Genomic DNA, 24,427 nt, shown 5'->3' on the forward strand with positions numbered 1-24,427 from the left:
CCATCTACCCTCTGTTTCTATAGGTTTATCTATTCTGGACATGTCATCTACACGGAAACATATAATATGTGGCTTTTTATGTTTGTCTTCTTTTTTTAAGATTTTATTTATTTTAGGGCGAGAGAGAGAGAGCATGAGTGGAAGGGGCAGAGGGAGAGCGGGAGAGAGAATCTCAAGCAGGCTCCATGCTGAGCATGGAGTGTGACATGGGGCTCGATCCCAGGACCCTGAGATCCTGACCTGAGCTAAAACCAAGAGTTGGACACTTAACCGATTGCGCCACCCAGGCGTTCCCTATGTTTGTCTTCTTTCACTTAGTGTAATGTCTTGGATGTTCATCTACGCTGTAGTCTGTATCAGTATTCCATTTTATGGCTGAATAATATTCTATTCTATGTATGTACCATAATTTGTTTATCCAGTCATCTGTTGTTGAAAGTCAGGTTGTTTCCAATTTGGGAACGTGAGGAATAATACTGCTATAAACATTCGTGGATAAATTCTTGTGTGGACACATGTTTCCATTTCTTTTGGGTGTATACCTAGAAGTCGAATTGCTGGTTAAATTTAGAGTTACTGACCGGGTAACTCTAAATTTACCTTTTTGAAGCCCTTCCGGACTGTTTTCCAAAGCATTTCCATTTCCATTTTACCTTCCTACCAGCATTGTTTGAGGGTTCTGATTTCTCCATGTCCTTGTTACACCTTGTTATCATGTAGCCATTCTAGTGGGTGTCAGGTGGTATCTCACTGTGTTTTGTCATTTTAGAAAAAGATCAAAGCCATCCATGTATATAGTGCAAAAAGATAAGGCTTAAAGAGTAAATGCCCCATCTCTCTCCAGAACCATTTCCATGAGGCAGATACTTTAAAATTCCTTCAGCGGTTTCTTCTGGTATTTATCTTCAATTCCTGGTTATAGGCTTCTACTACTGCTTCTTAAAATCAGTTTCCAATATTCTCTCTTGACTTCCACCTCTGGAGGATGGGCATTCCGCTCTCTTCTCCCCAGGTGCACGGACACACACTCACTGTATCCTTCCATCTTCAAAACAGGATTATAATCTCCATGTTGGGATAAATCAATAATTGGCACTTACACTGCTATGACTACGTATTCACAGCCGTGTGGTGTGCGGAGATCATATTTACTTCATCATACTTTAACCCTTGGATGGCAGATGACATAGAGCAAAAATCTGCCTCTTCTCTTCATTGCCACAGTTTTCTGCATATTAATTACTACTTCACCCTCAAATTCTGCAAGAAAACTAAAAATCTCTGGGCATATTTAAACACATGGATATTCCACTGTGTCTTTCTTGGTCCTTTCCTGTTTTTGTTTTTGTTTCTGGGAGACATTCCTCCAGGGCTCTCCGCTCTCCTGCTCTCACCGGGACAGCCTGGTTAGGGGCTCACTGCATTGCTGGGGCCCTGGGGGACTCCCCTTCATCGTCCCGACTTCTCTCCTCAGTGGCCTCACCTGCTTCCTGGATCCCGTGTCTCCCTCTAAGTTTTATCCCTCAGGTTACAACAGCATATCTTCCAGTAGCTTCTTTATTCCTCCATTCCTGCCTTCTTTTGTGTTAAATAGATATTTTTAAGGGTACCACTGTAATTCCCTTGTTTCTTTTAGGGTTTTGTTTTGTTTTATTTTCTTAGTGATTGCACTGGTGATTCCAGTTAACACCTTAACGTAAAATAACCTAGGTTAGACCAATACCAACTTCATGTCAATAGCATACAGAGTTGTTTATGGCTGCTTTCATGCTACCACGGTGGAGGTGAGTAGTTGTGACAGACCGTGCATACGTAAGGGCTGTGAAGCCTAAAACTTCACTATCTGGCCCTTGATGGAAAACACTTGCTGATCCAATCCAGTGCCCTGATCTTTCGCGATCCCATTTTTGGCCTCCTGCCTCCAAGCATTAAGTAATCGTTTCTCCTCTGAGCTCCCACTGGGTTTCACCTTTCTTTTTTTTTTTTTTTTCAAGATTTTATTTATTTGAGAGAGAGAGAATGAGAGAGAGAGAAAGCACATGAGAGGGGGAAGGGTCAGAGGGAGAAGCAGACTCTCTGCCGAGCAGGGAGCCTGATGCGGGACTCGATCCCAGGACTCCAGGATCATGACCTGAGCTGAAGGCAGTTGCTTAACCAACTGAGCCACCCAGGCGCCCATGGGTTTCACCTTTCTTGAAACCAAAACGTTAACTGCACGTGCTAAGGAACCGAATGAAAGGGCACAACACAGTATCAACAAAGTGTGAAAACCTCCTCGTGCATCTGTATTTCAGATGCTCAAGACGCCATCCATCGTGATCTAAGAAGTTCAATCCTTCAACACGAAATGTCTCTGAGGATGACTACTGATTCAAACCTGCGCATGTCTGTGGCTGGTTTCCTCCTCACTGGGTCTTGGGCCCCAGCGGTGCATCGCCACCCACGTGTTCTGTGCTGGGCAGGGCTTGTGTCTGTCTGACCAGCATCCACTTTGATTTTTTTTTAAAGATATTATTTATTTATTTGACAGAGAGAGAGAGAGCACAAATATGCAAAGCGGCAAGCAGAGGGAGAGGGAGAAGCAGGCTCTCCGCCACGCAGGGAGCCCGATGCGGGGCTCGATCCCAGGACCCTGGGATCATGACCTGAGCTGAAGGCAGACGCTTAACCCACTGAGCCACCCAGGCACCCCGAGTTCTTTGATTTGTATTTGACACCAGGGATGGGGACGTGACATGGGGCACGGTGTGGGTGGGCACCGTTGTGGGTGGGCAGCTGCCCGGGACCACTCCCAGGACGGGCCCACCTGAGCTCAAAGGCCATCACAAGGCAGACAGAGCCAACAGGGAGAGCGCGAGCAAGCTCCAACTATGCGGCTAAACCTCTGCATTCGGCTGCACCTTCAGACTTCCCAGTCAGGTGCACCAAATAAATCCCTGGTTCTGTGTAGGCCTGAGTTGTGCTTTGGTGCTTTCGAGCAGAAGCAGCTGTGACCCACACAGACACTGGAAGCAGAGGCTGAGTCTCTTTTGGGGGATATCTTCATATCTTTACTGTGTCTCTTTTGCATACATCTCATAATCTTTACAAGAGTTACAAGAGGCAGGTTACTATCCTCCTTTTACAGATTTAGAAACTTGCCCAGGACCATAATGCTAGGATGTAACAGAGCTGGGGGTTCAAAACTCAGCCCATGGACTCCAGACACTTCTTGTATAAGGCACTGCGTTAAGAACAAGCAGGTTAAGTGGACATCTTCATGAGGACCCTTCATTTTTAAGGTATAGTTTTTGCCCATCATATGCATTTTATTTTATTTTAAGTAAGCTTTATTTTTTAAATTTTATTATTATTTTTAAAGATTTTATTTATTTGATAGAGAGAGAGAGCACAAGTAGGCAGAGCAGTAGACAGAGGGAGAGGGAGAAGCAGGCTCTCCGCCGAGCAGGGAGCCCGATGCGGGGCCTGATCCCAGGACCCTGGGATCATGACCTGTGCAGAAGGCAGATGCTTAACCAACTGAGCCACCCAGGTGCCCTTAAGTAAGCTTTATGCCCAATGTGAGTCTTGAACTCATGACCCTGAAATCAAGAGTCACATGGTCTACTGACTGAGCCGGCCAGGCGCCCCCCAGGACCCATCATTTTCAGCAAAGAAAGAGTAAACTCTTCTGCTCTAATTCAGGACCTGGACTAGTTTTAGTCTAATTTCAGAACTAGGAAGGAACCTCTTAAATTCAGGTGACTACTTGACAGGATAGAAAAAAAATAATGGTTTCCAAAATGACTCTGTATGAAGGGGATGACAACACCAAGTATAATTTATCAAATACCTGATCAAGCACACTGTGAAAGGCAATCAGGGTGTAATTTCATGTTATAAAAGCATTCCTTGTACTTATCTATTTTTCAAAGCATATTCGCACCCATAACTTCATCAGATTCACCAGGCTCCTTTTTGATAAATGACCCACATCTCAAAGTCTTTTCAAAGCATAAAAACCAAAATATACTTTATAAATAATTACATATTAATTTCTTACAAATAAGAACCCTAAAATGTTTATTCTCCAACTCTAGTTTTGGGTCCCTGACATTTATATACTTTGCTAGTCAGCTCTTCTTTTTTAAAACATTTTTAGTAGGCTCCACATCCAGTGTGGAGACCAACACGGGGCTTGAAGTCGTGACCCTGAGATCGAGACCTGAGCTGAGATCAAGAGTTGGCCGCTTCACCAACTGAGCCACCCAGGCAGGCCCCCGGCTCTTCTCAATTCTAGGCCACAAGCAAATAATTTTTATTTTCCCAGTTTTAGAGGAACCCTAAGCTTTTTTTTCTAACTTGTTTCCTTTCCATCCCATTCTGGGCTGTGACTTGTCCACTTAACCTGCTTGTTCTTAACACAGCGCCTTATACAAGAGGTGTCTGGAGTCCATGGGCTGAGTTTTGAACCCCCAGCTCTGTTACGTCCTAGCATTATGGTCCTGGGCAAGTTTCTAAATCTGTAAAAGGAGGATAGTAACCTGCCTCTTGTAACTCCTGTAAAGATTGTATGAGATGTATGCAAAAGAGACACAGTGAGCATGTGGTAAATGTTAGCTGTTACTATTTGTTGGCTAAAAGAATGAGTTCTGCCAACCAGTGCTCCTTGCTCTTTCATTCCACACGTGAAGCTTTTAAGAACCAGTGACGCTATAGGGTCTACAATCTAAGCCCCATGAGACAGAGACTTTGTCTTTTCATCACTATAGCCCCAGCACCCAATAGATGACTGGCATATAACAGGGATTCAGTACGTGTTTTTTGAATCAATCAATGAATGAATATAGGTAATACAGGTATAATGCTACTGATATTCTGATATTATGGATGAAGAAACTGAGGCTCAGAGAGGTTAAGTGACTTGAATAAAGTCCCCCAGCTGGTTAGGGAAGGATTAAGATCTAGTCCTCCCACCTGGTTTTTCTTCTCTTCTACCCTATCACCTCCTCGGGCTCTTACCTCATGATCCAAAAATTCAGGTGCAGGATCTTTGTTACTAAATGATGATTTTTTTTTTAAAGATTTTATTTAGTTATTTGAGAGTGAGAATGAGAGACAGAGAGAGAGCATGAGAGGGGGAGGGTCAGAGGGAGAAGCAGGCTCCCTGCCGAGCAGGGAGCCCGATGCGGGACTCGATCCAGGGACTCCAGGATCATGACCTGAGCCGAAGGCAGGCGCTTAACCAACTGAGCCACCCAGGCGCCCCTAAATGATGATTTTTCAAGGGGGCAGACATGATTCTGAAATTTTAAAACCTACCGTGGTATCCACAGCCTTGACTTTCTCGGTGGGAATGTGCTTTGGCACGGCTTCTGTCTCTGACAGCATCACACATCCTTCAGCACCTAAGGTGACGATGACCACGTGGCAGCCCCTTTCCACGAGCATCTGTGCAGCCTGCCCCGCGTCTGCAGGGCTGCCGACCGCCAGGCCAGTTAGGATCTCAGCCTGGGATACAGACAAGTGAGAGGAAACAGCAGTGAGAATAGTAACCTGGGTCCACTTCCAGATTAGATTTGTTTTTCTAGAAAATGTCTCCCTTCTTTTGCGTAACAACCAATGCCGGGGGGGGGGGGGGGAACTCTGATGCATACTGGCCCAGGGAAAGAAATAAAAAGCCAATAACAATGACAACAAAAATGAGCTCTCAAGGACATTCTTGGGACAACTGGGGAAATTTGAATGTGGCCTGGATGTTAGAAGACAGAACAGAGTTATTAACATTTTTCTTAAGTGTGATCATGGTATCGTGGCTCCTCTTAGGAGATGTGTGCTGAAGTAGTTAGGAGTCAGGTATCATGTAATCTGCAACTTACTCTGAAACGATTCAACAAAAACAAAAAGAAACACACACAGGGGAGAGAGGAAGCAACATAGCAAATGTTAACAACCATCTGGGTGGACAGTATGTGACTATTCATTGTATTGTTCTTCCAGCTTTTTCTGTGTGTATGTGTGATCATTTTCCTCAAAAAGAGTTAGAGGGAACAAAGAATTCTACAGAAGAAAGGAAGAGGGGAGGGAAGACAGGAGAAAAGGGAGGGGCCGCTGACAATGATTTTGATATAAATCATGTCTGTAAATTTCACACCTAAGGCCGTAATTCTTCTAGGCCCCCTCTTGGGCCATAATGCCCTTCTCTTATTACTAGTCACAGCTTTCCACGTTTGCACAACACCCATTTCTTGTGTTTGTTTTTGCTCAAGAAGATGGAAGCAGGGTAGGAGAGGCCTGATGTGTCGCGAGAGAGCAACGTGCTGACATTTAGATGTCCGCTACTTACTGACTCTGGAACTTTCCCCATGTCATATACAGTCTGTACAATGAGGGGCCTGCACAGGACCACAGTTCTCTCCCAGAGTGTAGAAAGGGCTCTGGCTGAAGTAGGGGTGAAGGACTGTAGCCCTACTTCCTCATCCCCTAGGCACCCCTCGAGCACCTCTGGGGAACCTCTCTGGTCCTGAAATTAATGGCTGCAAAATTACTGGACTAGATGAATTATAGGATACTTTTTGACTCAAAGGGTTTATAAGCAAATTCTGTCTTTTCTGTATCCCATTTCTTCCTAAGAAAGGGTCTGTCTCTTCCTGTGCCTGCTCTGAACATGCCCAGATTAACCCTTCCTGGGGCCTAGAAGTCACCCCACAATGTCTGCTCCTTCTGGGCTTTGGTCTTCCCCAGCAGCAAAGGTTTCATTAACTTGACCATGTGTCCCTCCCGAACAGTCTTTTCCACAGACCCTTTCTGTCTGAGTTGGCTGTGCCCTGAGGCCACCTTCTGTTTTCTTTTCGTAAGTTTTCTACTGATCTTCATTATTGAGAATGCTTACATCTGTGGGGTGAGATGGTCTATTTTCAGAAACACTGAATTCTTGTGGTTTCTAAAAACCTGTTAAAAAACTATTCTTTGATGAAAGGATCCTGAACGTAAAAGATAATGCAACACCCATGTACCTACCACCTGCTTTTAATAAATCTTTATGTGTTAACTTTATTTGCTTCAGATATTTCTCTTTAAAGGAGGTAAATCATGTTTTTCATAGATATTATTTGGCAATACGCTTCTTCCCTTAAATATAATTTCATTTGTGCTGATATGAGGAGCTCTTCTTCTGTTGAACTGCACAGTATTCCATTCACTACAAATATATTGCAAATATACTACAGGTTAAAAAAAATCTACTCTCCTTTTCATGGACATCAATTTTTCCATTTTCCCCTTTTACAAGCAACGAAGTATTGGATATTCTTACCACTTATATGTAATCTTTTTTCCTCTGGCTGTTTAAAAATATTTTTGTCTTTATGTTTCATTTCACAAAGTTCCATTAAAATGTATGTTGTTAGAGAGTTATATCCATTTATCTCAGGTGATAATTTTTTTAAAAAAAGATTTTACTTATTTGTTTGAGAGCGAGAGGGAGAGTAAGCGGGAGCGAGAAAGCATGAGCAGGGGGAGGAGCAGAGTCTGTGCTGAGTGTGGAGCCTGATGGCGGGGCCTGATCCCATGACCCCGAGATCATGACCTGAGCCAAAATCAAGAGTCGGGCGCCCAACCTACTGAGCCACCCAGGCGCCCCAGGTGGTACTTTTAATACACTTTTGATCTGAGGACTCATGCTCTTCCTCAGTTCTAGACAACACCTTGCAGTTTTTCCTCTAATATTGCTTTTCTCCAGTTCCCTCCTTTCTCTTCTTCTTTCATTCCAATTAGATGTATGTGAGAGCCGCTCGAGCTATATTTCATTTCTCTAAATTCCTCCTTAATATTTAAAAAAATTCTTTCTGTGATACTTTCTAGGTGAATTGAGTTTTTCACTTGTTTGTGAATTGATGAATTCTCTTTCAATTCACCAATTCTTCATTCCAGTCTAATGTTTATCTTCCTAATGAGTGTTTTATAGAAATATTTCAAAGGTGTTTTTTCATTTTCAAGATTTCTAATTGATTGGTTTTTAGATTCACATATCGTTGCTTTGATCCCGTTTCTCTTTCACACTTAACTTTCTATTTTTTTAATGAATGAGAATCTCAATATTTAAAGTCTTTTTTGCATTGTTTCATTATTTGAGTTTCATTCACGTTAGACCATTGATTTTGTTGGATAACTCTTGAGCATTAGGTTTCTTCATTTGCAGGCTCACGTTGCTCTCTGTGAGTTGGGGAATCCCACGCTTCAGCTCCCACGAGGCTTATCCCTGCCTTTCCAGTGGTTTCGTAGTTGCATCCATCAGGCCCCTGAGGGTCTCTAAACCAGAGCCAGGTGTTATGTCGGCAGTATGGAGTTCCTGTTCTGCTGTTACCAGTGATACTGCCAACCTAGTCATATTCCTGGTCACCAAGTTAGCAGTTGGCTTGATTCCTTCCTGATCACAGGCAGGACCTCTGTCCTGTCTCCTCAGCTTGGGTAGCTTTACATACTGCTGTAGTCTCAGGTAGCAGGCCTAGCAGCTTCCTCCACTTTTTTGGTTAGCAGGGGAGCCTCAGCCCAGCATCTCCAGGGTCCAGCAGTGGGCACTGCTCCAGTCTCCCCCGAGGGGCACATTTTTAGCGCCCATGACCCATTGGAGGTCCCTACCACCTATGCCTGCTTCTAGCACACTCAGGGCTGAATGCTCTAGGATTCTGTTCCCTTTCTGCTCGTGGAGTTATCTTATTTCTGAGCTTGTGAGTATCTTTTCATTGTTTCTTGTATATTTATATATTAATGGTTTGTGTATGGAGCAGAGAGAGGTTTTTTTTTCTTCTTTCTTTCTTTCTTTCTTTTTTTTTTTTTAGAGAGAGAGCAGTGGGGTGGGGAAAGGGAGAGGGAGAGAGAGAATCTTAAGCAGGCTCCATGCCTAGCAGAGCCCGAGTCAGATGCCAGACTCTATCTCATGACCCTGAGATCATGACCTGAGCCAAAATCAAGAATCGGATGCCTAACCAACTAAGCCACCCAGGTGCCCCCAGAGAGGGTATCTTAAAGCATGAATTTACATTATTATCATGATTAGAAGTCCTCCACAAGAACATTAAATTTTCTTAAAGACCAAAGTTTGTTCATTTGTTCATTCATTCAAAAAGCACTTACTAGGTGCCAACTATATGCTAGGTACAATATAACAGATGGTAATTTCCAAAGATAACTCCATCAATGTATATCACATCGTAGATGCTCTTTTCACACTGTGACAAGGACAATCTTCTATTGAGAGGTGGGGCGCAAGGGCAGACTTTCCTGCATCAATCAATAGAATGGGCCAGAAGGGATACTGCGTGACTTTGAAATAATAAGTAATTTGAGCTGTGATGAGTGTTTGAAGAACAAATATAGGACTCTGCAAGTATGTAGTAGGCAAATCAGGTGGCAGTGGGGGGTAATCGCACTTCTTATTGGGAAATGGTTACTATTTCCCACAATCCCTTTCTCCTGGCACAAGGCCTGGCCATGGTGGTTGCCCCAAAATATTGTATAGCCTATTGTGATTTGTTAAAATCAGTTTCCTTGTGGCAGTCTTCCTTTTCGTTTACTTCTGTTCTGAGAGACAACAAAAAGGCAGGTCAGGAAATCCTAGAAACATCCATTCAGTCTTTGACCCACATGGACAATTACTATTACAGTTCTTTTATTTTTTATTTATTTATTTATTTTATTTTATTTTATTTTATTATGTTATGTTAGTCACCATACATTACATCATTAGTTTTTGATGTAGTGTTCCATGATTCATTGTTTGCGTATAACACCCAGTGCTCCATGCAGAACGTGCCCTCTTTAATACCCATCACCAGGCTAACCCAATAGGAAACGACAGATGTTGGCGGGGATGTGGAGAAAGGGGAACCCTCCTACACTATTATAGTTCTTTAATTACTAACTTTCTCTCTCTGTATGTTGCATTGTATCATATGTCCTGCCTCCCAATGTTGAGAGAGAGCTCTGGTCTAAAACTGTCTGGCCAAGAAAGGGAGCAATACTGAAATTTTCTTCCTAAAATGCTTCAGAATGAATGGCACAATCTGAATGTATTGGTAGATATCTTATGCAGCTCTATCCATTATGATCCTCAGATGGACTGAGAGGGCCCTCTCCTAACAGAGGGGCCCCCGAGGTCCTTCCCGTGGCATCAATGGAGCACCCCTGTCCACCCCTGTGGTCACAGGGTCTTCACAAGAGAAGGTGGCAAATGCTCCAGGGGTTATATATTACTTAGGGTTGTTGGACCAGCTGAATTTGAATTTCAGATAAATATCATTTCATAGTACAAGTACATTTAATATATTATTTGCTATTTATCTGAAATTCAAATTTAACTGGGCATCCTATATTTTTATTTGCTAAATCTAGCAACTCTAATACTAATTAGTCCATAGAATGTAGAATTAAAGAAGAAAACAAACCTCCAATAGTGTGAAGGCAGGGAGAGGACTAAAATTAGCTGAGGTTTGATAAGTGCCAGATTATGGAGATGACTCAGAGAATCTTTTTGTTTTCCCCCTAGGACTCACTAATTTCCTTTTCTCCACACCCCAGTTAGTGAAAATTGTTTTCACTGGGTCCAGGAATTTACATGCAACCAAGCTGACGTGGTTAGTCCCGCCTCTTTCCTTTACCCACTTGCATGAAAGTCTTTGGCTTCTTATGGAATGAGTAAAACGTTCCATCCTTACCTCAGTTTCATTGCAGCAGAACACATCTGAGAGTCTGTAGAAGCGAGGGTCCAGGTCAGCAATAGCAGGAGCTGGATTGAACAATGTTTTCACTGTAAAGGAATGGAAAGGGGGTTCAGTGGTCACCATTTTTAACATGGTGCGCTTACAGTCACTAAGGGAAATCCCCTTGTGCAGCCATTTTCCCTATTAGATGAAAAATCAACTTAGAAAAGTCTGAAATCTCAATCTCCATGGTGACCTAGTACCAGCCCCTTCTTATTTCTATTTGCTCCATTTTTCACTTTACAACATTTCAACTTCAAGGGCAAGCGACAGTATTACAACCAAGGTGATTACAAAGTTATGGCAAAGGCCAACAACATTAAAGAAAATTTTAAATGCTGTGGCATGAAAGGACATGTATGAATGTGAACATTCAGGCTGGTGTGAACATTTTTGTTCATAAATCCATTTTTCAGGAAAGAAAAAAAGAGATGTTAGGAAAGAAATAATGAAGAAGTAAAAAATTTCCTGGTAAGAACAGGATGTAGGAAGCTCATGTACATACGTAGGTTCTGAACACCTATGCATGACTTCCAAATATATCACGATTACTCATGCAAACATAGACTTTAAGAATTTATTTTTAAGTAATCTCTACACTGAAGGTGGGGCCCGAACCCACAATCCCAAGATCAAGAGTCGCATGCTCCACCAACTGAACCAGCCAGGCGCTCCAAACATACACTTTTCACAGAAGCTTACGTTCTTGGCAATCCGGGAACATAAAGGAAAGCTTGAGAAAGGAGGAGAAATTCAATCTGAGGCTGAGGGCTAGCTCAGACTATGAGCCTACAAGAGAAGGAAGGATGGCGATAGCAGAGACAGGGAAAATGAGAATGTCACAGCATTACAGTGTCAGAAGAATTTTTACATTTTTCAGAGAAGAAAAGTGAGTTTCAGAGAGATGAGGTCAAAGGTCATACACTGGGACATGGTTAAGCTGGGTTCCCATCTGGGGTCCTCCAGCTTTAAGTCCAGTGTTTGGTCATCTCTCTAGACCAGGACTACTTACAGCAGCACAAGCCCCTATCCCAATTTACAATATTTTAAAACAGCCTTTGGGGTGGAACTCTGTAAATACATATTTTTTGAAAGTGTTTAGAGATTCCGTTCACAGGAAGCTCCCCCTTTGTCAAAACATTCACTCATCCACCAGAGGACCCAACTAGATTGGTTGGTCTTCTTTTCCTCTACCCAGGTCCATTGATTTATGTGTTTAGTGACCCCAATCTACTATAGACCCAGAGAGTCAAATCTTCTAGCTGTAGTTCTCAAAGACCCTTCCAGAACAGTGCCTCCCAAGCTTAGGTGCACATCAGCATCACTAGGAGAGCTCATTAAAGTGCATGACTTTTGGGCTCCACCTCAAGCCCACTGATCAGAATCTCTTGGGGAACACGTGCACGTATGAGTTCCCCAAGTGAGTCTTCCGCAGTTCTTGCGGCACTGAGCCTCTTGGGGAGATGCTCATCAGCACGTGGCTGATGGAAACTGCCCACTACTTCCGCCTGGTGAGGCTAGTTTGCCTCTACACCTTCGTTAGTCTTCGCATTTTGGTTTGGCCAGTGGGTCTTGTCCAGTGGTTTACAGGTAACACGATGCCCCCATTTTCATTATTTTAGAATCCAGAATGTCCACCCACAGAAATTCTATGGTATATTTTTGGCTGCTCATATTTTTGTATAGGTTACTGTGCAGCTTAAATTAGAAAACGGGTGTAAAAGCCCTGTGTAAACTGTAGAGTGTTGTACAAACGTAAGGGATTATTACTGTTATTAACTGTCCTTCACACACAGCCCGACACCCCTGCCTGTCCATCCATCTCTTTTGCCTTCTGTTGGAATTCGTAGCCTGGCAACAGTCTCTCTCATTGGTGTTCCCGCTTTTGCAAGGTCTTAGAGATGTCAATTATGCATAAAGGCCCTCAATGCCCAGCATTGCAACACATCCATTTACTTTTTATGGTTCCAGGACAAATACATGGCTCCCTATTTTCCTCAAACGGTGAATTGAAAAAGCAGTGCTCGGGGCGCCTGGGTGGCTCAGATGGTTAAGCGTCTGCCTTCGGCTCAGGTCGTGATCCCAGGGTCCTGGGATCGAGCCCCACGTCGGGCTCCTGGCTCAGCGGGGAGCCTGCTTCTCCCTCTCCCTCTGCCTCTGCCTCTCCCCCTGCTCATGCTCTCTCTCTAACTCTGTGTCTCAAATGAATAAATAAAATCTTAAAAAAAACCAAAAAAAAAAAAAAAAAAAAAAAAGAAAAAGCAGTGCTCATGTATTGTGATCTCCAAATCTGCATGCAAAGGCATTTGAGCACAGGGTAGAGCAAGCTACCAGTATGGAACAACGGCATTGAGCCATTCTTTTTTTTTTTTTTAAATTTTTAAAAAGATTTTATTTATTTGAGAGAGAGAGAGCACGAGCGGGGGGGCGGGGGCAGAGGGAGAGAGAAAAAGCAGACTCTCCGCTGAGCGGGGAGCCCCATGTGAGCCTCCATCCCAGGACCCTGGATTCATGACCTGAGCCGAAGGCAGATGCTTAACGACTGAGCCACCCAGGCGCCCCAGCACTGAGCCATTCTTATAAAAGTTCCATTTTATCTCAAAAGATCTTCTGATCCAGCAATTCCTTTTTCAAACCTATCCTACAGAAATACACAGGCATGCAAAAATGAGGTCCAGTGATATTCAGCTCTGCTTTAACAGAAAAAAACCAAAAAGAAACCTAAGCTTCAACAGACAGGACTGGTTAGGAAAAAAAAAATACCTCTAATGGAATACTCGGCTGCTGTTAGAAAGAATGAAGCAGATCTCTGTTTCGTCACAGAAAGATTTCTATAATTTGTAAGCGAAAAAAGGAGGTTTTGTAATAAAAACTACAGTATGACCCCCTTTTTTTTTAATAAAACAAAGCATAAATATATGTGTATTTACATTTTTACACTTGCACAAAAGAGAAAAAGTCTTGAGAGGTTACTTCCTAAACTAATAAGGGATTAGTTCTAAAGGGTGATGGGAACCAATCTGACCACAGATTACCTGGTATACACCAGGCAGAGACAGCATTCTTAAAACATGTATAACACCTTACATCAAAAACCAAGTACATTGTGAATGAAATGATATTAATGTCTGGCTGGTGCTTCTGAATATAACCCAAGGTTGCAGTGCGAGGGGGTGGGGAGTAGTGAGCTGGGGTGTAAATGCAACAGGATTGGCCACATGTTGAGAATTATTGAGGCTAAACGATAGAATATGTGGGTTTACTGTCCTATTCTCTGTATGTCCATATATATTTGAAATTTTCCACAATAAAAACACATTTTAAAGAAACAGTTACACTGAATTTTAAGCAATAAAAAGAGTTGCTGGAATGAGAAATCCTACAATTTAATTTGACCATAAACATTGTATAAAAATCAGTCAAATCTTATTTGCTTGTATTTTATTGAAGGAAAGCATTCTGACCAATGCCGGACAGTAATAGGCTGGATGCAAAAGCTTAGAGTCTGACTAGTAACTAAATTTAGGGGAAAATGAAACTGCTATAAAGAAAGGACTCTTCTTTGGCTCATGCCGCCATAAATAAGCATAAACACTTTACCCTGGTTAAAAAAAATGTGAAGAATGAGTAGATAACGCTAATCAAAGAAGAATGCACATTTGTGATAGATATGGTGGGAAAAAATGATATCATCCTGGAATCATGTAAAAACAGAGTCATAAGTGGCACCATGGAGTAACTTGGAGCTGCAGAATGACTGACAGCACCCAACATAATTATTATTCATGACAATGGCAGACGGGGCTAAACTCCTGGTGGTCTTCACAGCACGCCAACAGCCGGCACAAGAGCGTCAGTGAGGAACTGGGGAGGCCTCTGAGGGCAGCTGCGGAGGTGCAGAGCCAGGAAAATGAGGTGGAAGCTCAGAATAGTGTCACCATGCAGGGCAGGAGCCGGACAGTTAAGAAGGCTCTAATAATTAGCTCAGAGAAACAGGAAGAAAGTCACCCTAAGTGAAACCATGGAAAGGCTGGGGTAACCAAAATGCTGGCTTGGCGGTCTCCCTCGAGGGGTTGTTTTCTGTGAGTTGAGTGAGCAGCAGAAACACTCCACAAACTTGGGCCATGGGCTGGACAACGTCACCGTGAAAGTCAAGGTGGCCAGCCAAGAAGTTTGGTTTGCCAAATGGACAAGGACTAAAGTGTCATTAAAAGATATTTTGTATCCTACCTAGAATTTAATCTTGGTGATCTTACAATGTCAATTATTTATAATTGTTCCTGTAGTGTTCCATTTGCTTTGAAATGGATATAAACACCAGACCCGACATGCATAATTTCATCACAAGCAGCTGCAGCACCAGCCCTGCGGTGGGCCTGCCTCAGAGCATCATGACCTAGAGAGGAGGGGGCCGTCGAGGGCCACTGGTTCATTTCTGATGTTGCACGTGCTGTCCCTTTAAAACCAATGCTTTCCTTTAGGTGAAGACGAGAGAGTTCTGAAACCGTATGTTCAAAGATGGGGGGGTGTCTTTTCCCTCTATATTTTAACAACTATATATAATTCAGTCATACAATGTGTTTAACTCAGAATTCATTACTTGTAAGAAGGACAGATAAGGGAGCTGTGATAATAAACCCACAGAGGAGGAGGAGGGGGACTTTACCACCTTCTTGAAGATGGAATACTGCTGGTTATCACAGGAAACAAGTCTCGCGGGGCAATGGACAGGACACGCAGTGCTCAACACATCTCTAAGCGTTGTCTGCTCTGCTCTGTGATCAGTCCATTCATACATCCTGATATGAAGCAGCTGGGAGAGCTCTCAGACCAGTTCTCTTGTTTCACAGAGGCCCAGAGCGAAGAACTGACTTGCGTGTGGTCCCCCATTTACTAAGGGATGGATTCTGAATTCAAAGCCAAACTTCATGACTCTCAAACCAGTGCTCCCTTCATTGTATCAGTCTTCTCTGACATGAGAATGAAAACACAGTAAGTTCTCACATACACACACTCATGGTATAGAATCTAAGCTGCTTCTGGCTGGTTACTACCAAGTGAGGACCAGCTGAGTTCTGGTCAGCAGAGTACGTGTGCATGTGTGTGCAGCGTGCGTGTGTTTTATGGGAGCGGGTAAGGGACGCGTTGTAGAAAGCACTCTAGCGTCTCCGAGGAATGAGCAGCAAAAACACTCGAAGCTGAGGCTACATGTTGAACAGTGTTACAGTTCGTGGATTTTACTTTTCTTCATAAAGGCTCAGTTCCTTGGAGTCAATGGGATGTGGCAGTTTCTTTAAAATGTGTTCTAGAACACATAACTTGGGTCTTGGCCTCTGAAATCTGGGTTTCTACAATGACCTTGGTTGAGCTAATTACTTAAACTCACCAAGTCTATCTTCCTACCTTCAATTTGGGAGAATAATGCCTGCCATATCTTTGTCATAAGGTTTTTCTAAGGATCAAATATATATGAAAGTACATGGAATTCATACTGAGACATGCTGGCTCTTAGTAAAAGCATGACGTCGGCTAGTGCTCTTTGGCTTACCATCACTACCCCTGCCCATTCCCTCCCAACCCCCCCCTTTTTTTAATGAAGGGCTTGAATTCACGACCGTGAGTTCAAGACCTGAGCTGAGATCAAGAGTCAGATGCTTCACCAACTGGGCCATCCAGGCGCCCCATACCCCGCCAATTCCTGATGCCCCAGGTCCTCCAGCTCCTCGCCTGGCAGAGCTGCCTGGCAGGTGATGGAGGAAGCATTTTTGGACACACCCAAATGACAGCCCGAGGCCAGGCTGTCTGCCCATTGGGACAGCTCTAGCCTCACCTGCAGTGGCTGTACCATTCTCTCCTCCACAGGCTGGGTAGTTAACATGTAACTAGACTAGGACAGAGGCAACAGTGATCTCTGAGAAGCAAGGGAGAGTAGGAAAAGTAGTTAGATGAGAATATGCCCTGACCAATAGAAGGCAAGACAGGAGCGAGAATGAAGTGGCACGTTGTATTCACGTCGCTCAATTCAAAGGAGTGCAGCGCAGGCAATGCTTACCGTAACATTAGACTCTATGTGTGACACTCTGAGAAATGTAACCAAATGGGTTTTGGCTTCGAATGCTTTCTGACAGCTTCGAGTCCATTAAAAATACATTAACTGTCAGTGAGGATTTGCCATGGCACGTTGTTTTGCCAGGAGGAAAATTTGTTAAATCCCGACATACATTTAAAAATTCTCTACAAAATCATTTCAAGTAACTTACTTTCATTGCTATGTAGAACGCCGTAGACTTTGGAAGAAATCACTTATACAAACACACACACACACACACATAGTTCTTTTTCTTCTCTCTTTTTAGTTTTGTATCTTGACAAAAAGTTTTATGTGGAAAAGTCAAAGAGGTTCTCTCTCTCTCTCTCTTTTTAAAGATTTTATTTATTTGACAGAGAGATAGAGAGAGCACAAGCAGGGGAAGCAGCAGGCAGAGGGAGAGGGAGAAGCAGGCTCCCTGCTGAACAGAGAGCCCGATGCAGGGCTTGATCCCAGGACCCTGGGATCACGACCTGAGCCGAAGGCAGACGCTTAACGACTGAGCCACCCAGGCGCCCCAGAGGTTCTCTCTCTTAAGTCACAGAACTACAGTTGCAATATCAAAAGGAAGCCATTGTTTTAGAGTGGCAACTTTCGCTTTTGATTTTTTTTGACCAAATGGTGCTGCGATCCAGATATTACCCTAATTTAAATTTAAAGAGAGAAGTGAAATGGAGAAGAAATTTGGGATTTATTGAGATTTATTACATCATGCTCAGCATCATATTTTATTTTATTTTATTTTATTTTTTTTAAGATTTTATTTATTTATTTGAGAGAGAGAATGAGAGAGAGAGAGAGCACATGAGAGGGGGGAGGGTCAGAGGGAGAAGCAGACCCCCTGCTAAGCAAGGAGCCCGATATGGGACTCGATCCCGGGACTCCAGGATCATGACCTGAGCCGAAGGCAGTCGCTTAACCAAATGAGCCACCCAGGCACCCCATCATATTTTATTTTGTTTCATTCTTAGAAGAACAATTCTGTAGGGAAGTATTTCTATATGCATTTAACAAACAAGGCTCAGAAACGTCGGATAATTCTGGAGAGACCGCAAAGCTAAAAAGGAACGGAAATGGGATTCTAACTCAAAAGATGCTTTGCCCAGGAGTCAAGGGTGAGCAAGAAACAAACACAAAGAAACTATTTGGATTTTTAAAGAGTTTGTGATTTGCTGAGGCGGAAGTGGGGAGTGAGTGGGATGACAGGGAAATCAACCTTAGCCATGTGCTGATAACTGTTGATGCTGGGTGAAGGGTTTTACTATGCAATTCTGCCTGCCTTTGTATGTTTGAAAATTTCCAATATAGAAGGTCAAACAGAACCAACTCACTGCTTAAAGGACGTTGACAACATAGAAAATACTACATATAAATAATCTTTTGTTGTTTACAGAGCAGAGATGGAGTATTACAAAAAGGAGAAAGAGCTAATTTTCAATTCCTAGATACATTTATCAAAACAGACCCACCTGGGCCGTCATGATACATGACATGCAGCTTGGCCTCTGCTTCCTGGGAAAGCCATCATTCTATTGTTGGGCCCTGGGCTGCTTCTGAGTTTCTAGTAACTACTTGTATTATTTCTGCTAACTAGATTGAGGATTTATATTGCGGGATATCAGTAGTGCTACTCAGGTTATTTTTTTACCCTATTTGTAAGCTTTTCTCACACTATCAAGAACTACAAGAAGACCGTGAATCTCACAGGTGGGAGAAAGCATATTTTACTCCAGGGAAAGTACTGCTTTGCTTAACTTGAAAGGCTACCTTTCACTATAACAGTGATAAAAACTTTTGTAGGAAGAATAACAAATATGTAAAATCACCTCCATTGCTGTGGGCCATTGTCAGGGCTTCCAAAGACGTTTCTGGAGTTATTTCTAACTGGCAGATCATGACTTTGGCTCTGCTAATGGTCCTGGCTGCTTCCCTCAGGTCTTCAGTATTCAAAAGTAAATTTGCTCCAGCCACTATAACGATGATATTCTGGCCTATAAAGAATTTCCGCATATTTATGTTAAAAACCAAGAGATGATATTCTGCAATGTTACAATCACCCTTACAAAGTTATAATGCTAAATGTGTTTTAAGTCTTAATTTTGACATTTCTAGGTGATTCCGGTGAAATTCTATATTCCTACTTTATCTTCTTTTACAATATCCCTGCTCTGTAGGTTTAATATTATTCTGATAATTTTGAGTAAAATCTAAAACATAATTCCCCTACCAATATTCTTATATACAAAGGACACTAGCTGGAAAATGATATATAACATAGTTAAAAATGACTGGTACAGAGTATGTGGTAAAGATCCAAATCCAAAATGACAGATGTCATAATGATGTGTACGAACAGGAGTAAACTTGCCCAACACTAAAAACTAAGGCTTTGTAGTATGCAGTCAGTTCGTGTGTGTACCTTAGGGTATTCTGAAAATTAAAACATATTTTACAATATCTAACAGATGGGAAATTGTGCCAGATAACCTAAGGTCAAGAGAGGAATATTTGACCTATGCAATACCAGATCAAACAGAAGCTGAAGTAAGAATCTTATATACTCATTACTTGGACCCACTCTCAACAATCCCACCTAAATGGGGAAGAATTGGGGTGCATTTTATCTGTGAGGTGAGCCCTCAAGAGCTGTGCTGTCCCATATGAGAGTCACGAGCCCAAGCCACATGTGGCCCTCGAGCACTTGAAATGTGTCTGGTCTAAATTGAGATGTGCTTCAATTGTACAATACATAGCAGATTTTATTTTTATTTTTTAAAACTTTTTTATTATGTTCAGTTAGCCAACATACAGTACATTATTAGTTTTTGTTGTAGTGTTCAACGATTCATTAGTTGCACATAACACCCAGTACGTAGCAGGTTTTAAAGACCGTGTACAAAAAAAAAAAAAAGGTAAAATATCTCAGTAGTTTTTAAGAACATTTTGATTACATGTTGAAAAGGATATTTTAGATATTTCAGGTTAAGTGAGTATATTAAGATTAATTTTACCTATTTGACTTTTTAAAATGTGGCTCATGGAAAATTTCAAATTCTGTCTGTGGCTTGCATCACGTTTCTTTGGACGGCACGGGTCTAGGGGATGAATTACAGCGGTCATTTCTTTTCTGTGCTCCGGGCTGCTTGTACTGATCTTGTATACGCATGACCTAAAATTACCTCTGAACACAGAACACATGCTAGCCTATCATCTTACCACAGATGTGTCTGTTGGCCACAAGGAGGACTTAATAAGGTGGGGATGGTTCAGCATAAACCCAATCTTGGTACTGGAAAAATTCAAAGTACCCACACACTGAAAGACAGCATATCTCCTTCCTTTTCTCCTTCAGTGACCTCATTCTCTCTGCATCTGTGCTGCTGACTCCTGGATCTACGTTTCTGGCCTGGCCTTGGCTGATAAGCAACAAGACCAAGACTACAGCTGTCCAGTAGACATGGCCATATGGCCAGATCATTCATGCCTCCAATTTAACTTGTCAAAACTGAATTCTTTACTTTACCCTGCTACTCATTCCTTCACTTAAGGGAGCTGATGGTCCCCTCTCTGGGTATTTGTGTTAGCTCTTCTATGACCATCTAGAGTCTCAAGGGCATTACCAGATACGATATATAAATCAGACAAGTTCTAGCATAACAGGCACTCAATACACAATATTAAACTATATCTTTGCATGGAAAGTGTAGTTTCTTGCTACATCAATAAGGAAGAAATGGAACTCGAAGATATCCCTAGAACACAAAAAAGAGGTTTAAGACAGGGAATGAACTGCTGTTGACAGCAATAATTACTTAAAATTTAGCTGAAAGTAATGAACACAGACTGTCTATCGTTAGAATGAAAAATTTTATCTTCTTTAAGTGGAATACATTTTTTCATCGTTGTTATTGCAACTCTGGGATCACTAGAGTAGAACTAAAAATACCATATCTTCTGTGAGAAATGATTGTATGAAACTATATTACAAATCAAAGACATTTTATGACAAATCCTAATTTCACAAAGTGCACGCTGACTGCCCACAATGCACCAGGTTCTGTCTGAGGTGCCCCATGAAATGCTTGGTACTTCTGAACATTCATTCTGAATTAAAGAATTTCACATAGGTTTTTTTTTTTTTAATATTTAAAATAGTTGGCAGAAATGATGAAAACTTTACCTGAGGGTAAAGGGAAGTTACTGTTTTTAAAGACAAATGTTTCAACTGTTGCAAGGCCCTGTGACAGACAGACTTAGTTGTATATATAGGCTTTTGAGATTTGATTGCCATTTAAAGAGCAGACAAAATTGAACACTAATGATAAGTTAGAAGTAATTAGTTGCTGCCATTTGCTCAGTAAATATTCTATAAATATGATTCATTAACTTCCCTGTGCACCTATCTATTTACATTTATTTACCTGGTATAACTGAAATGACAGATGAATACTTAACTGCTTTTAGAGACAAATATCAATTGAGTTCATATGAAGGGTAATGGGACATTTCAGGATATAAATATTATTTTGAGGCAACTGTAACACTTCCTATGTATTGATGGAGAATTTTATATTTAAATGATCAAGTTGGGAAGTATAAATAAAGGGAAACATGCACAGTTAGATGGGAAAGACCACACTTGGGGCCTTGGAGTGGTGGGTATGGGAAGAGATCCATAGGATTACGGTAAAAACTGATGCTCCTGCTCTCGTTCTGGACATGAACTGTTTCATGAAATGACACTTCAATGTGCAAAACACGTACCTTCATTATTGACAATTACAGACGCAGTTCCCGTAGCAGCATCTTGAGTCTGATATGTAAATTCTAAAAGAAAAAAGAACTTACAATCATACACACACAGCCTGGCATGGATAATCTCTCTTAGCAATTTCAATGCACCACTCATCTTTGGAAAAACTTTTTAACCTTTAACCATCTGGAATGATAAAAGAAATAAGCAATCAGCGCTAATTTATACCCATCACCTATACAACGACGAAGACCTTTGCTCTACATTAGTAACAACCCAGCAAACCTCCCCCCCTTCCAGTTTGCCCACATTAATCATAGCGGCTACATCTGCATTCCTCTAGATTGTCACATTTCTTTTCTTCAGTGAAAGAAATGACAGACTTGAGTTGAGAGATGAAAGGTCAAACCTACACAATGAACTTGGTTGTGTTTCTTCATAAGCTTTGCATCTCATCAAGAATCATGGTCTGGAGTGTAAATGGAAATGTTGATCAGGCGGCCTTTGGCAGCAGCGAAAAGCCTTGAAATGGAGCCAAAGACCTGCATTCTGCTCCCGACTGGCTCCAGCTAGCTGTGTGCTCTTGGACACGTTGAGAACCAATCTGGCCTTCAGTCTCTCTTTGTGCAGCAATGGCATCGGCTTCAGTGGTTTCCAAGATCATTTCCAGCCATGACAGTCAATGACTTTTCTTAAAACATCTTTTGTGAATGCAGCGCCTGTTTTCTCTTGCCACCTGCTTTTGAAACATTTCTACGAGATGAAGGTTTGTAACCTCTTACCATTTTATTCCCATCTGGAGGAATGTACATGAAAGAATTAACCAAACGACATTTAAGTAAGACGAGACGAGGCTGTGCATAAAAATTCTCTGGCCACCAGAGGAGGATCTAATAATTCTATTCCATATTCAACTGTTCTTGTAACCAGATCCCAGAGGAAAGTCATAAAAACTAACTTTAAAAAAGTTGCAATTTTACCTGTAGAAATATCGTTCTGTTTTAAGTTTTCTATGTAGTCTTTGCCAAAAGAATCTTTGCCAACCTGTACCAAAAAAATGATGAATGTTAGATCTTTTACATTTAGTAAAATGCTACAATGTAGTTTTTAGAATACTTTAGCATTTTAAAAGGGCATATCTGCACAGTACTTTATAAACATTAGCTAATTAATCTTTTTAATGTAAGATGCTAGACTTGATTTCAGCCCAAAGAATTGTTCCACTTATATCCTACCTAAAACGTGAAGCATTTAATGACTGTCAGGAGTTCTAGAACTCTGCTCTCACTTTGATCTGTTCATGTGGAAACTCCCACTGAGACAGAGCTGTCTACCATCAACAGTCCTCAATATTTATGAAGAATCTCAGTTGTTTGTACTTCACTATAAATGAGGGCATCTCTGTAATGACTTGCCTGGTGTTTTAGAATCTTCTTACCTGACACAGGATGGGTTCAGAGAAGAGGGAATTTAAAAAGCCCTCGCTAACTTGGGTAACTCGGTATCGTGGAATTCTGTTGCTTTTGCATCCTAGCATGCATTCTGGAAATGATACTTCAGTTTTTCCCTTGGGCACCCATTCCTCTTCCATTCATAGGCAACATGGTTAAGGTGGCACATTTGTTACAATCATTGATCCTATGTTTGACACATTGTTACACCGAAACTCCATAGTTTAAGTTAGGGTTCACTCTGGTGTTGTACATTCCATGTGTTTTGACACATGTATAAACATGCATCCACCATTATAGTATTATCCAGAATGGATTCCCTGGGGTAAAAACCTTCTGTGCTCTGCCTATTCATCCCTCTCTCTGTCCAAGCCCCTGGCAACCACTGATCCTTCTACTGTCTCCATAGTTTTGTCTTTGTAACCTTTTCAGACTGGCTTCTTTCACTTAGAAAATACATCTAAGTTTCCTCCATGTCTTTTTTGTGGCTTAATCACTCATTTCTTTTTAGTGCTGAAAAATATTCCGTGGTATGGACGTACTGCAGTTTATCCATTTACCCACTGAAGGACATCTTGAGTTGCTTCTAAATTTTGGTAATGATAAATTAATGTGCAGGTTTTTGTGCAGATGCCCTCTTTTATTTTTATTATTTTAATTTTAGTGTAGTTAACATACAGTGTTATATTGGTTTTCTTTTAAATTTTAACCAGTTAGGGGACTTCACAAAAACAAATTTCCAGGAGGTCCTGAAAATCCAGAGGTTCTGGTAACACTGGGCCCACATTCCTGCAAGGCCACCCAGCTGGAACTGCCCCAAAGGTGAGTGCATGCTCTCTAGACCAGAGCCCCCACCTGGCCTACTGCAATTTATGTTACTTGCTTGGCACCTCTACGCTTTAGGCTTGCCACTCCTGAACTACTATTTCTCTGTCCTGCAGGTGAGCACTACTTCAACGGATCATGTATCTATCTGGGTCTCAGCCACTCCTGCTGTGCTCTGCTTTTCCACAGAAAATCGTTCCCTTCGGGATATATCAATAGAAAGAAACCTAGAGATTTACTTGGGCCAAGATCCTCAATGAGTGAAGAGAAAACTTCCTGGTAAGATTTTGGATTGTCTAGATCAGGGGTTGGAAAATATTTTTCTATAAAGGGCCAGAGAGGTAATAGTTTAGACATTGTGGGCCAGATGGTCTCTTTTGCAACTATTCACCTCTGCTGTTGTAGAGTGAAGGCAGCCAAAGAAAATCTGTAGACAAATGGATGTGGCTGGGTTCCAATAAAACTTTATAAAAATACGTAGTAGGCAAGATTTGCCCCATGAGTGGTAGTGTGCTGACCCCTGATTTAAATGCCACCTCTGAGAACTTCTTCCTCAAAGGACATTTTTCCC

The 24,427-nt window shown here is 41.9% G+C and overlaps 1 protein-coding gene across 1 annotated transcript in view; it reads right to left on the bottom strand.

The window, feature by feature from the left end:
- The window catches only part of RBKS (ribokinase), an 82,912-nt gene that overhangs the window by 32,570 nt on the left and 25,915 nt on the right, over nt 1–24,427 (bottom strand). Inside the window, exons 3-7 of the mRNA XM_021697542.1 lie at nt 22,561–22,624; nt 21,592–21,654; nt 18,654–18,818; nt 10,695–10,786; nt 5,302–5,490 (exon numbers count right to left, since the gene is read on the bottom strand). Of these exons, the coding sequence (XP_021553217.1) occupies nt 5,302–5,490; nt 10,695–10,786; nt 18,654–18,818; nt 21,592–21,654; nt 22,561–22,624 (573 nt within the window). The remainder of the gene's footprint in view (nt 1–5,301; nt 5,491–10,694; nt 10,787–18,653; nt 18,819–21,591; nt 21,655–22,560; nt 22,625–24,427) is intronic.

Source organism: Neomonachus schauinslandi, chromosome 10 (genome assembly GCF_002201575.2).
Source record: "Neomonachus schauinslandi chromosome 10, ASM220157v2, whole genome shotgun sequence".
Lineage (NCBI taxonomy): Eukaryota > Metazoa > Chordata > Mammalia > Carnivora > Phocidae > Neomonachus > Neomonachus schauinslandi.